The 12,322-nt window shown below is 42.6% G+C and overlaps 1 protein-coding gene and 1 long non-coding RNA gene across 6 annotated transcripts in view; one reads left to right on the top strand and one right to left on the bottom strand.

The window, feature by feature from the left end:
* The window catches only part of LOC139157445 (uncharacterized), a 92,658-nt gene extending 87,902 nt beyond the window's left edge, over nucleotides 1-4,756 (bottom strand). For 4 of the 5 annotated variants that reach the window (XM_070734217.1, XM_070734218.1, XM_070734219.1 and 1 more), the window contains exon 1: nucleotides 4,119-4,756. In XM_070734217.1, coding sequence (XP_070590318.1) covers nucleotides 4,119-4,535 — 417 coding nt within the window. In that variant the 5' untranslated portion in view covers nucleotides 4,536-4,756. The remainder of the gene's footprint in view (nucleotides 1-4,118) is intronic. The other variant, XM_070734221.1, reaches the window with a different exon arrangement.
* Nucleotides 4,757-5,080: 324 nt separating this feature from the next.
* LOC139157447 (uncharacterized) overlaps nucleotides 5,081-12,322 on the top strand; it is a 40,321-nt gene continuing 33,079 nt past the window's right edge. The window contains exons 1-2 of the long non-coding RNA XR_011557488.1: nucleotides 5,081-5,335; nucleotides 5,453-5,566. This is a non-coding gene — a long non-coding RNA (uncharacterized lncRNA). The remainder of the gene's footprint in view (nucleotides 5,336-5,452; nucleotides 5,567-12,322) is intronic.

Below are 12,322 nucleotides of genomic sequence, written 5' to 3'. Positions count from 1 at the left end.
AACAACCAATGCAACAATTTGCATTCAGAAGTTGTGGGAACTTCATCACTGAAGGCTTTCAATGAGAGACTGGACTGCCATTTGTCAAAAACGGTGTAGAGTCTCCTGCTTGGGCAGGGGGTTGGATTGGATGGCCTACAAGGTCCCTTGCAACTCTGTTAATGGTTACTATGGTATCTCTTCTGTCAGGCTCTGTGGTAGACTCCTCCCAAAAATTCACAGGTACAAATTTCAGACAAACACACATGTTTGAAAATTCAAAACTGTTCTTTATAATGAAAATTCACTTAAACTAAGCCCTCTTTTGGTATAGCCAAGAGCACTTGTCTCCAAACAAACTGGTAATTTGTACAAGGCCCTTATCAGTTCTGTGATACTTAGCTTGCAGCTGTGAGGCAATTCACAGGCCTTTCTTCTTTCACAAAGTGAAACACACTTTGCTCTGGGTTAGTTTCAAAGCGGGGGGAAATCAGCACACAAAGATCAAAGTCAGCAAAGCAGTCACGAAACACAACCATCAGATAATCCTCCACAATGGCCAAACCCACAGGCTGCTATTTATAGCAGCCTCACTAATTACCACAGCCCCACCCAACCACAGGTGGCCTCATTTTCTTTGATAATAATATCTCAGTTGTTGTTGCCTATGCATCACTCTCCGCATGCGTGGCTGTATCATTAACTCTTGTTCTGAATCCAAGGAGGAGCTAGATAATTGATCTCCTTCTGAGCTGTCTGCCACACTTTCCTCCTCCCTGTCACTCATGTCTTCTTGGTCAGAGGAGCCTTCATCATCAGATTCCACGGGGAGGGGGAAACAGGCCTGCAGCATGTGGATGTCTCCCCCACATCCACAGTCCTTGGGGCAGGAGCTGGGCCAGAACTAACCACAACAGGTATCTATTTCTCTGAAAGGGTTTGATGTTGGAGCACATCTCTGGGATCTCAGAAAATAGAAAATGCTCTCACAAGACCGCATAACTCTCTTAAATACATAAATGCTAACTATTCCATCATCTCCAAAGTAATTTGGAAGAAATGCCTCAGACTAATTGGAAGCATGAGCACATCTCTCTTCCATGGAAGCCTGAAAAAAAAAGTATGTTGCTTTTTCGGGAGTCACGTCAAAGTTACAATGGTTAATTATAGGATTCCTCAGCTGCGCTCGAGTTTCTTTTTTCAGAATTGCTCAAGAGGTCTGAAACAGCACGGGTGAGGCAGCCCACAGCACTTTTGTAAATCACTTGTGAAAGGTACATCCCTTCCATTTCAATGCTTATTTAAATAGGAATGATCTACCTTGGGACTGAAGTTCAAGGCATATGCACTAAAGCAGGGGTCCCCAAAGTTGGCAACTTTAAGACTTGAGGACTTCAACTCTCAGAATTCTGGGAGTTGAAGTCCACAAATTTTAAAGTTGCCAAGTCTGAAGACCTCTGCACTAAAGAGAAAGCCTAGAACAGTGATGGCAAACCTTTTTCCCCTCTGGTGCCAAAAGCGTGTGTATGCGCACTATCGAGTCTTCAGAGAGGGGCGGCATACAAATCTAATAAATTAAATTAATTAATGCTTGTGCAAGTGGCCACACCCATAATTCAATGCCTGGGAAGGGCAAAAAAAGGCCTCCCCTACCCCCTGGATGCTCTCTGGAGGCCCAAATGGCCACTTTCCCAACTTCTGGTGGGCCCGGTAAGCCCATTTTTTGCAAAAAATGTCTCCCACCCCCCAGGCCCTCTGGAAGTCAAAAATGACCTCTCAGAGCCTCTGTGTGAGCTGAAATTCAGCTAGCTGACACACACATGTGCATTGGAGCAGAGCTAGGGCAACAGCTCACATGGCGGGGAATCTGCGTGCCACCTGTGGCATATGCACGATAGATTCGTCATCACTGGCCTAGAATATTGCCTGCAAAAGATACAAAACATTTAGACTGCTTTAGCATGTAAATGATAGGCAGTTCAGCCATGGAATAAACCTCTGTGCTTTGTTATGTAGTGAAAGCCTGACTAGATGATCCTTTATGTCTATTGTTTATGGGTTGTTGGTTTTTTCCTTTGCAAACATCTAATAGGTATTAATTCCATAATTTGCGATAATCAGAAATTTTCAAAGAAGTCAATATCTATTTCCCCCACCTGGGACCCCTTTTGGCCTCTCCCAGACCAGAGTTGGGGGAGATAAGCTTTCAGGTGACATAAGCGCTTTATTTACATGCGAAGCTCCCTCAATCCATCAGCTGCAGGCAAACAGGGCTGTCAGCACAAAGATGATCTCATCCTTCCTGCAGTTCTGCTCCACTTGGATTGCAGAGGTAGGGCTCTCCCTCCCCCACCCTCTGATCCCAACCAAGAAGCAGCAGCAGCCGCAGCCGCCACCAGGAACACATGTGAAAACAAGAACCGAGTCAGTCTTTCTTTAATTTTGGAATGTGGAGACTGCAACCGAGGAATGAACTGGCAAGAAGAGTCTTCTCTTGCTGGAGAAGCTACAAAAGGTATCAAACCAATCTCCCCACAGGTTGGGAAGCACTTGTCTATATCTTTATAAGGCTGGATGCCGGAGAAACGCATCAGGGCTTCCAGAGAGATTCCTGGCCAAGATTTCAAGGTCAGTTTGGGCAACGTTTTCCGTGGGGCTGATGAGATAACACGGTTAGTCATGCCTGCAGAGAAACTGTTTTTTTTAAAAAAAAATCTTGTCTTCGTTATTAAAACCAAAACAGAATGACATGGTCCCAACTTCTCTCATTGGAACATGTTTCATAATAATTTCACAGAACTGACATCACATAGCTGGCCTCAATAATTTTTTTTGTCTCCACGTATACTTACAGTTCATTTAGGAAAGTGGCTACAAAACAACCGAAGCGTTAAACTGAAGTGATCCTAGATGTCTTTCTGACAAGAGGTTTTGCCAAACAGCACACCTTTTCTGAGATTTCCAAATGTCTCTCTCATAACCCTTTCTCTGAATAAAAATCAACGCAATCTTGTAAAATACAATTGTGTAGAAACAAAAAAGGCAACTCTAGCACAGACCTGTTTATATTCAAATCCTAGTACCATTACAACACACAGGTTATTTTCTAAGCCTTTTCCTGGCATGATGCTTTCTTATAATACATATCCAGAAATGACATAATCTTGTGTTTTTAAAAAATGCTGGAAGATGGAAATTTAAATGCTTACAAATTGTATGAGTAACCTTTCATAGACGTGTCCCACCACGTTCAGAGGTAATATAGTCTCATTACACCATCCACAGATTATCTCCACAACAAAACAAAACAGAAACAAAAAGAAATAAGCCAACGCATGAGACGGAATAAATCAATGGAACTAGAAAAATAATAATATTGAACCAGAAATCTCAAGATCCTACTACTAGTTTTGAGAGTTCTATGGAAAGATAATTAGAGAAAAAGTAGGGATACCATATCTAGCTCAGAGTGATGCTCACTATGCAGTTGCTTGCAGATAAATACTATCAGAAGCAAAGTAGTTTAAATAATAGTGACTAGAAGTTACTCAAGACCCACCTATATCACCAGGCATGGGGGAACTGAGACATCTCCCTCGGGCTTTTATATTTTATGTTCGGTATGTATGTGTTGTATGATTTTAATCTTGGGGTTTTTATATATCTTTTTATTATTAGATTTGTTTTAATGTTAGACTGTTGTTTATTATTGTTGTGAGCCGCCCCGAGTCTTCGGAGAGGGACGGCATACAAATCCAATAAACAAACAAACAAATAAATAAATAAATAATAAAATAAATAAATAAGTCAGGCAGAACTTAAGCAGCACATGTGTCTCACTCCTGTAGGAAAAAGCATTATTCTTTGCTCATGTTTCATTATGTCAGACAGTGGGAAGAAATAAACTGTACCCCTATGTGAGCAGGTTCTCCAAACAAATTGTCTCTCCCACCCCCCAACACTGGGGGAATCCTGAATTTCTGATCTCCATCCCCCTTAATCTAGCTATTTTGGATTCCTTTTCACACAGTGGCTTGCACAAAGATCCTAAAGCCAGGTGTAATCCGGCACTGCAGAGAGATGTGAAGTGCAGAGCGGAGAGCATAGCAAATATAAAAGGAGAGAAACAAACGGCTTACCTTGAATTGTGCTTTTCCTGCTTTGCAGTTGTTGTTGTTGTAATTTTTCTCCGCACCGTTGTGGGAACAGCCTCTGAATATCCCTTCTTCCCCTAAACCACTTTTCCCATGCCAGTTGGACAAAGTAATCTTCTTAATGGAACGGGACAGCGAATTGCTATTGATGCAATCGTCATTGGCGACCCCTTCTTCAACAGGACTAGCGCTTTTAAACCTTTCTCCCGCAGGCTCCAGAGACGTCTGAGCCAGAAACAGGGAAACACACTCATTGAGGTTTTGGTGCAAGTCACGGTTATTCTGAGCATGGAGAGGAATGTCAGTACAGCTGTCTCTTGGAAATTCCAGGGAACACTTGGGTAGAGATAATTTGGTGCTGATGGTGAAGGGTTGGACCTTCCTCGCTGTGCTACCAGACATTGTCTCCCTAGCAGAAGCGCCTTACAGGGACCCTAGGAAAAATGCTAGGACCCAACAAGTCTTGATAAACTCCCCCTGCTCTTGGTAGAGAAGAAAGGACCTCTTGTAGAAGGGGTCATAGAAAGAAAGGCAAAAATCGGAAGTCACAAGATTTGCCTTGGCTTCTTCCATCCCATGCAAGCAAACTCAAAAGAGGTGGAGACTATGCCCCCATTGGATCCGCTCTGCTCCTCTTCTTTTTCCTCACTGTTTGGGAGCTCTCTCCTCTCCTCTTCCCAAGCGGAGCTTCTCTGTTGAAAGAGGACTTCCCAAAAACACCCTCTCCTTTGGTTTCCCAGCAAGAGTTACCCAAGCTGCCCCCCAAAGCCAAGGTCTCTCCAGCCAGTGGTAGTTAAGTTAGCTCTGTGAGGAAGTCACTCACTCAACTCATTTTTTTTGCCGGAAAACAAAGGCGGGGAAGACAGCAGAACCGAGGGAGGGAACTTGATTCTTGGCTTACTGAGCAAAAGAGGAAAAAAATAAATTATTCAAAGCGCCTGGAAGTTGGGAGAATTTTTTTAAGTGGGAGGGGGGGCGGCTCTTAAGAAACGATTTAAAAAAAAAAAAATCTTTCCCCTGAGAGGAGCGCAGTTGGTAAATACCGGTACTTCTTGAGCTCGCTTTCTCTCTCTCTCGGCTGGACGAGCGCCCCCTTTCTCTTCAGAAGCCGCTTTTGAGGGGGGGGGGGGGAAACCGGGAGGATAACGTCTCGCCTCCCTCCGAAACGAGGCTCCGCTGGAGGGGGGGGGCGGCTGTGACAGGTGGGTGCCGGGATGACAAAATTTTTGGGGGGGATGCCTGCCGCCCGCTCCCTCCCTTCCCCTCTCCTCCCTCCCCGCCCGAATTCGTTTCTAGTCGCCGTCCACCTTCTTGCGCAGGTTGAGGAGCCAGAGGAGGCAGGTGAGGACGGCCTCGCGGGACTGCTGCGAAGTCAGGCGGGCCCTCAGGCGCCGGAGCAGCGGCAGGAGGCGCTTGCGAGCCAGCAGCAACAGGCGAGTCAGAAGGGCGCGCAGAAGCAGGAGGGGCAGCATGCTGCGTTCAGGGCGCGGGCCTGGGATCTGCGAGGTGGGGGGCGGGAGGGGAGGGGAAGGGAGAGACACACAGAGATACACCGAGGTCAGAAAGGAGCTGAGGGAAAAGGGGGGGGCATCTTGAAACAGTCCAACTTTACGGGGGGGGGGGAGATGGAAGGAGAGGAGGAGCGCTCCCCTCCATCGAAAAAAGCCCCCCCTTCCCTCCTTTACCCAAGTCTTAAACTCTCTCTCTCTCTCTCTTCCCGCTCGCTATATTTAGCCCGGGTTCCTTCAGACAGGGAGTTCTTTAGCATGAGGTAATGTGGCTTGGACTCAGGGGAGAAGACGGCTTCCAAAAAAACCTACGGGGCTACTTCCACCGTCTCCCGGGAAAGATGAGGGGAAATTGGCCCGTCCGCTCGCTACCGCCTAAACTGGAGTTTAGGAGTTGTTGGAAGAGGAAAACGGAGCGGGAAGGAATTGGAAGTTTTTTTAAAAAAATAATAAACCGGACAAGAGTTTGTCTGCAACAGTCTAGGGCAGAGGTCCCCAAATGGACTTCAACTCCCAGAATTCCCCAGCCAGGAATAACTGGCTAGAGAATTCTGGGAGTTGAAGTCGACGAGTCTTAAAATGGCCATGCCCGAGTAGGGGGGGTTGGACTAGAAGACCTCCCAAGGTCCCTTGAAAATCCGTTATTCTGAAAATAAAGGAATGAAGGGGCGAAGAAAGGCATTTGACGCCGCGGGCGAGGGAATGCTGGCGGCGGCGGCAGCTGGCACTGAACAGCTGCGCGGGATTCAACAGGTGAAGCGCTTCTCCAACATTTCGCCCCATGCCGAAAAGCGCTTCCCTTGCAAGCATTCTCAGCTGTCCCGAAAGGCCGGGAGCCAAAAAGCCGGAGTCCCCCCCCCCCAGCTTTTGCATTCCTGCCGAGGGTTTCATTTAAAACAATAATATATTATAAATCCCATTAAAAACAACATCAACAACAACAACAATAAGCCCTATATTGCATGAGACCAGATTACTTACGGGACCGCCTCCTGCCACATGAATCCCAGCGACCTGTTGGGCCCCACAGAGTCGGCCTTATCCAGGTCCCATCAACCAGACCAGGGGTTGGCAAAATTGGCTCTTCTATGACATGTGGACTTCAACTCCCAGAATTCCTGAGCTATCATGATAGGCTCAGGAAATCTGGGAGTTGAAATCCACAAATCATAGAAAAGCCAACTTTACCTACCCCTGAACTAGACAATGTCGTTTGGCGGGACCTAGAGGAAGAGCCTTCTCTGTGTGGGGCCCGGCGCTCTGGAATCAGCTCCCCCCCAGAGATTTGTGTTGCCCCCACCCACTATCCTCGCCTTCCACAAGAGTACAAAGACTCATTTTTGTCGCCAATTTTGGGGTCATTAGATTCTATTCCCTGGCTTGTTTAAATGGATATGCGTGTGTGTTAATAGGCTTTTTAGTTTTTTTAATGTAATTCTTAATTTAATTTTAATTATACTGTATACTGTTGTTTTAATTATAATGTATACTGCTTTTATATGCTGTAAGCCGCCCCGATTATTCGGAGAGGGGTGGCATATTAATAATAAAATGATGATGATGATGATGATGATGATGATGATAATAATAATAATAATAATAATAATAATAATAATAATAATAATAATAATAATAATAATGCCACAGGAAAGCACCTGCAGCCCCAGACGAGGAGGAGGAAAAGCGAGGCAAGCAAACTTTTGCTACTCGCGAGTTGCGAAAATCTTACAAGGGGTGCGTGTGTGTGTGTTTCCAAGTAGGGCACAAGACAGACGGGAATTAAAAAGCTGCGCCGGTACCATCGCTTGCAGCTCGTTTCCCGGAGGACGCGAGAGCAAAAAAAGCTGAATCCGAGGGCTTTTTTTGAAGCGGAGCGGAGGCGGCGTTCGCTTACGAGCTCGCTCCTTTGCCGCTAAACGCGCGGGCCGTTTTTATTTCTGGGAAGGGGAATTGCGGTGGTGGGAGGAGGGCGGGGTGGAACCTTCTGCTGAAGGGCCCGGGGTTGTCATAGCAACAAAGCGCGTCGGAGGCGATGATGCAATTGAATTCCACAAGGATAGGCTCAAAAGCGCGGGGACTCGGAGGGGAAAGTTCTCTGGGAGCTATGGCAACGGGCAATACTGACTTTTCATCTCTGGAAAGGCACGGGAGAAACCCCCCCCCCCAGCGCTTGTACCAAAGGCCAAAAGGTTGCAAATCTTTGCTGGCTGAGGAATTCTGGGAGTTGAAGTCCACAAGTCTTAAAAGTTGCCAAGGTTGGAGACCCCTGTTATCTAGCCCAGCCTTCTGCTCAAGCAGGAGGTCCTATAGCAGTGATGGCGAACCTATGACAGGTGTGCCACAGGTGGCATGTGGAGCCCTCTCTGTAGGCACCCATCAGCTCAACTGTGCATGTGTGCATGCCTCCCACCGGCCTGCTGATTTTTGGGACAGGCACAGGAATGCTTTCTCCTCACTTTCTGTGGCCTGAGCCATCCCAGATCTCTGGGGATTCCACCCCCAGTGCTGTTTGGGCACTCAAGCTCCGTTTGGTGATGGGAGGTTTTCCCCCCTCCCCCTCTGTTTTGGAATGCCAAAACAAGGGGTGTTGTGCATGCATGTGTGAGAGTCACACACGCATGTTCAGTGGGTAGTACATGAGGGAGGGGCATTGCATTATAGGTGTGGGCACTCAAGCACATGCAACAATGTGTGCGCACACACTTATGGCACTCAAGGGAAAAAAGGTTTGCCCTCTCTGTCCTGTAGCACAGTGTTTCCCAACCTTGGCCACTTGAAGATATTTGGACTTCAACTCCCAGAATTCCCCAGCCAGCGAATGCTGGATGGGGAATTCTGGGAGTTGAAGTCCAGATATCTTCAAGGGGCCAAGTTTGGGAAACACCACTGTAGCATTTCAGACAAGTGACTGTCCAGTCCCTTCTTAAAAATCCCCAGACATGTAGTTTGCATTAATTTCTTCGATAAAATCAACAGAACATAAAATCGGAGGCTTAACAAGTTCCTACTTCCTCTGTAGTTCTCTATCCACATTGCTCATAATGCCCAAATTGATAGTGTAATGAAAGAGGCAAGTGGTAGCAATTACATACCTGTGTAGTAAACAGCATTTGGCTGCAACATGTGTGTATTCCTAGAAAAAAACAAAAAAAAAACACCTATGGACTATTTTATTCACATATTACACTGTAAATTCATTCAGGCATTCTGCATTTTGCATCTGCCATCCTGTTTTATCGCAGAATACTCTACCTATGTATAAAAATCAAACTTTTAGACTGGTAGCGGTGAGAATTGTTTAAACATTCACAGATACAAACTCTTATATCACACTCAGACCGTTTCCCATGTTATGGCCAATGAGGTTGATATACAGAAGAAGAGCCATTTAATACCATCCTTGCTTCCCCTTGCAAATACAGTACTATGATGTCATTTGTAGACAAACTGCCTGCCCACTCCAATGCTTACGTTGCCTGCAGATAGGAAGATGCTGCTGCATTAACAACACAGAAGAGTAAAAGAAACCAGTATTGTTTTGTGCTAAGGGTGGGTTTGATTGCAGCTGCCATTTGATCTGCAGAGATTTTATTCTAATTGTCCATAGAAGATGACATTAGATGGACATTAATTACTAGGTCCTTAAAATGGGCTTTTCCATCATTTTCACCCATTCTTTGAAGAACAGCATTTAAGAATATCGTGTTGAGAAGGAAATGAAGCCTACAATGTCTTTTTATTCACGGTGCAGTATTAGAATGGATCTCTAGGCTTATGCACATACTTTCTCATAGCATGATTCTGTTCAGAGGCAAACATCAGGCAGGCCCTTTGGCATTTGGATCATAGATGTAATTATGTTGAACAAAAGTGCTCTCTTTTGGGGTCAGGTTCTGCAATTTGGGTTCTGTATTTGTTTGCGTAATGAGTGACCTCAGGGGACTTGTTCACATGAAACAATGAGTCTTTTGCTCTCTCTTACTTGGTTAATTAACTATAATAATGGGGGAGGGGGAGTTGTAATCTGTGGGACAGGATATCACATGCAGTCTTGTTGCCAGCACAGCCACACTGTTTCACTTAGAGTGGAAGGGTTACTGTTTTTATGTGCAATCATAAGAAATCTAATAACATTTTCGTAAAAACATCAGCCAATACAGATGGTGAGAGAACAAATTGTCCAGTTTTAGAGATGCTAAAGACTGTTTTATTATTATTAATGGGATTCATTATAATGGGTGAGGTCCTTGATTCTTCCTGGGCTTGGATATTTGTAGACATTTAATTACTTGTCTAGATAATGAAGTGCACCAACTGGAAGCACTGATGTTACCTAGTTGTGTAATGAAATGTCCACAAGCAACAACTAAGCTCAGATAGCACCCAGGATTTCACAATTCAACTTTAATAAACTACATATAAGATCAGATAGCACCAAGGATTTCACAATTCAACTTTAATAAGCTTCTCTATCACTGGAATTACAATTTACAGTGCTTGAGGGTGTGTGTGTGTGTGTGTGTGTGTGTGTGTGTTTGTGCAAGCATACACGTGCACGTGCACACAATTTCTGCTGATTTATTGGTATTATTCTTTGCCAGCAGAGGCAAATGTTTCACAAGATTTTTTTATCCATCACCAGTCCAAAAACAGTCATTTTAGCTACAGGATCCCAGGTTTAAATGTCATAACTAAGAATAAACTTTTTTTAAAAAAATGCTACAACAATCACTGCAGTTATCTCCATGTACATATTTTGGGAACATTTTTAATGATGGTTTTCTTTGAAGGAATAACTTTTTTAATATAGACACTCTGGAATTAGAAGTTTTTTTCAATAATTTAGAGTCAATAATTTAGACATCAGCATCAATTATCTTTTTTATAAAGCACATTTTGAAATTAAATATGATTAACACTACCTTTGTAATCTATAAGTGCAGTTCAAGAAGTGGCCAATCAATATATTGCTTATTTTATTTATCCTTTAAACTCTGCAATTTGTATACAACAATATTTACTTAAACTAATTTTTATTAGTTGCCATGTTAAGTATTTTTTTCATTATTTCATTATCAATAATATTAATAATAATATTAATAATAATAATAATAATAATAATAATAATTTATTAGATTTGTATGCCGCCCCTCTCCGAAGACTCTAACTCTAAATACCCTCTAACACAGCAGAAACAATTTTAGATGCATATTACATTAGAAATATAAAACTAAGAGAAGGCAAATAAATGATATATCTTCACTTACCCTTCACTCAAAATCTTTTCCCCCAAGGAACTGCATATTCATATTGTTTTTATCGTAGATGTATGTCTGGAATCACATATAGCTTAAAATTCTGTTTAAAAATTATTTGTCATAATTGGTCAGAATTCTTTCTTTATGCATGATGACCAAAATCTAAAAAGGTTCACTGTAACCAATAGGAAGTTAGTACTAAGCAAGTTAAATCCCATTGAGTTGCATGGTTTACCCTAAGTTTACTTAACCCTTCAAATACAAACTGACCTTAGAAACCATAGCAGCCAATAAACACCACAGAGGCATATGATTAATCTCTCCCCCCCATTACTATATTTTTCATAGTTGCTCAATAACAGAAAATTCAGACCCTTTGGGAGATGTCTACAAGAATTCCTGCCATAGTACTTGTCTCTGACTAATATAGTTTTCAGAAAATTGTGTGTACCGGAGTAGCTCTTACTGTCTTTCTTTAGGTTCCTCCCTAGATCTCCTCTTCCAAAGATGCAGATGTGTCCTTCTCTGAACTACCATTGACAAAATTACTTGCCTGTACCCTCAACAGCTACCATATGTCTTGACACCAAGGAACAATTTCTCTCCCACTTCCTTATCAGCTGTCCTTTTGGAAATATGCTCGCACCTGGCTTTTCCTTACCAATAGAAAGGGGTGGAGAACAGACACATGCTTGGTGTCAATGACAGTTGACAGCCTTGAAATTGTCTATTGGGAGGTTAGTTTCTAGCTCTTGGAAAGTTCAGAGAGTGTGAAGAAGATAAGGAATCCTTGCATCCATACTGCACAATTACATGAAAAGACATATGAAAAAACCTATATACATGGCTTGAAAATAAGAAATAATAATAAATAAATAATAATAATAATAAATAAATAATAATAAATATAAATAATAAATAATAATAATTAATAATAATTAATAATAATTAATAATAATAATAAATAAATAGATATACAAATTAGCAATTTGTAGTTGTAAGAATGTTTTGTAAATATTATCATTATTTAAAGGTAAATACAAAAGGGAAAAGATTATTGATAAGATAGTTGGGTAAAAATTCATTGAAATTGATATGTTGATGCTACAGAAATGGAAGTGAACAGTTATTTGAATGATTTGTCAATGTCTTTTGTGTGTTTGTGTTATTTTAAAAATCTAATGGTTATTTTTTTTTTTAAAGAAAAAACCTATGGAAGTCCTGCTCAGGCATCCTTCTCAACAACACTCTTATAGCTTCTACTAATGACCATCGTTTATTTGCCCAAGAATATAAGCACTGTGAATATACAGCATGTTGCTTTTATAATGACAGTTGTGATTCATATAACAAATAGTTTTGTGAAAATTAAAGATCTCTAAGAGAGATTCAACCTAGAAATAAAGAGAAATTTTCTGACAGT

Source organism: Erythrolamprus reginae, chromosome 1, assembly GCF_031021105.1.
Source record: "Erythrolamprus reginae isolate rEryReg1 chromosome 1, rEryReg1.hap1, whole genome shotgun sequence".
Classification (NCBI taxonomy): Eukaryota; Metazoa; Chordata; class Lepidosauria; order Squamata; family Dipsadidae; genus Erythrolamprus; species Erythrolamprus reginae.
Note: the sequence above shows the minus strand (reverse complement) of the source record. Positions and strands in the feature narration are given on the sequence as shown.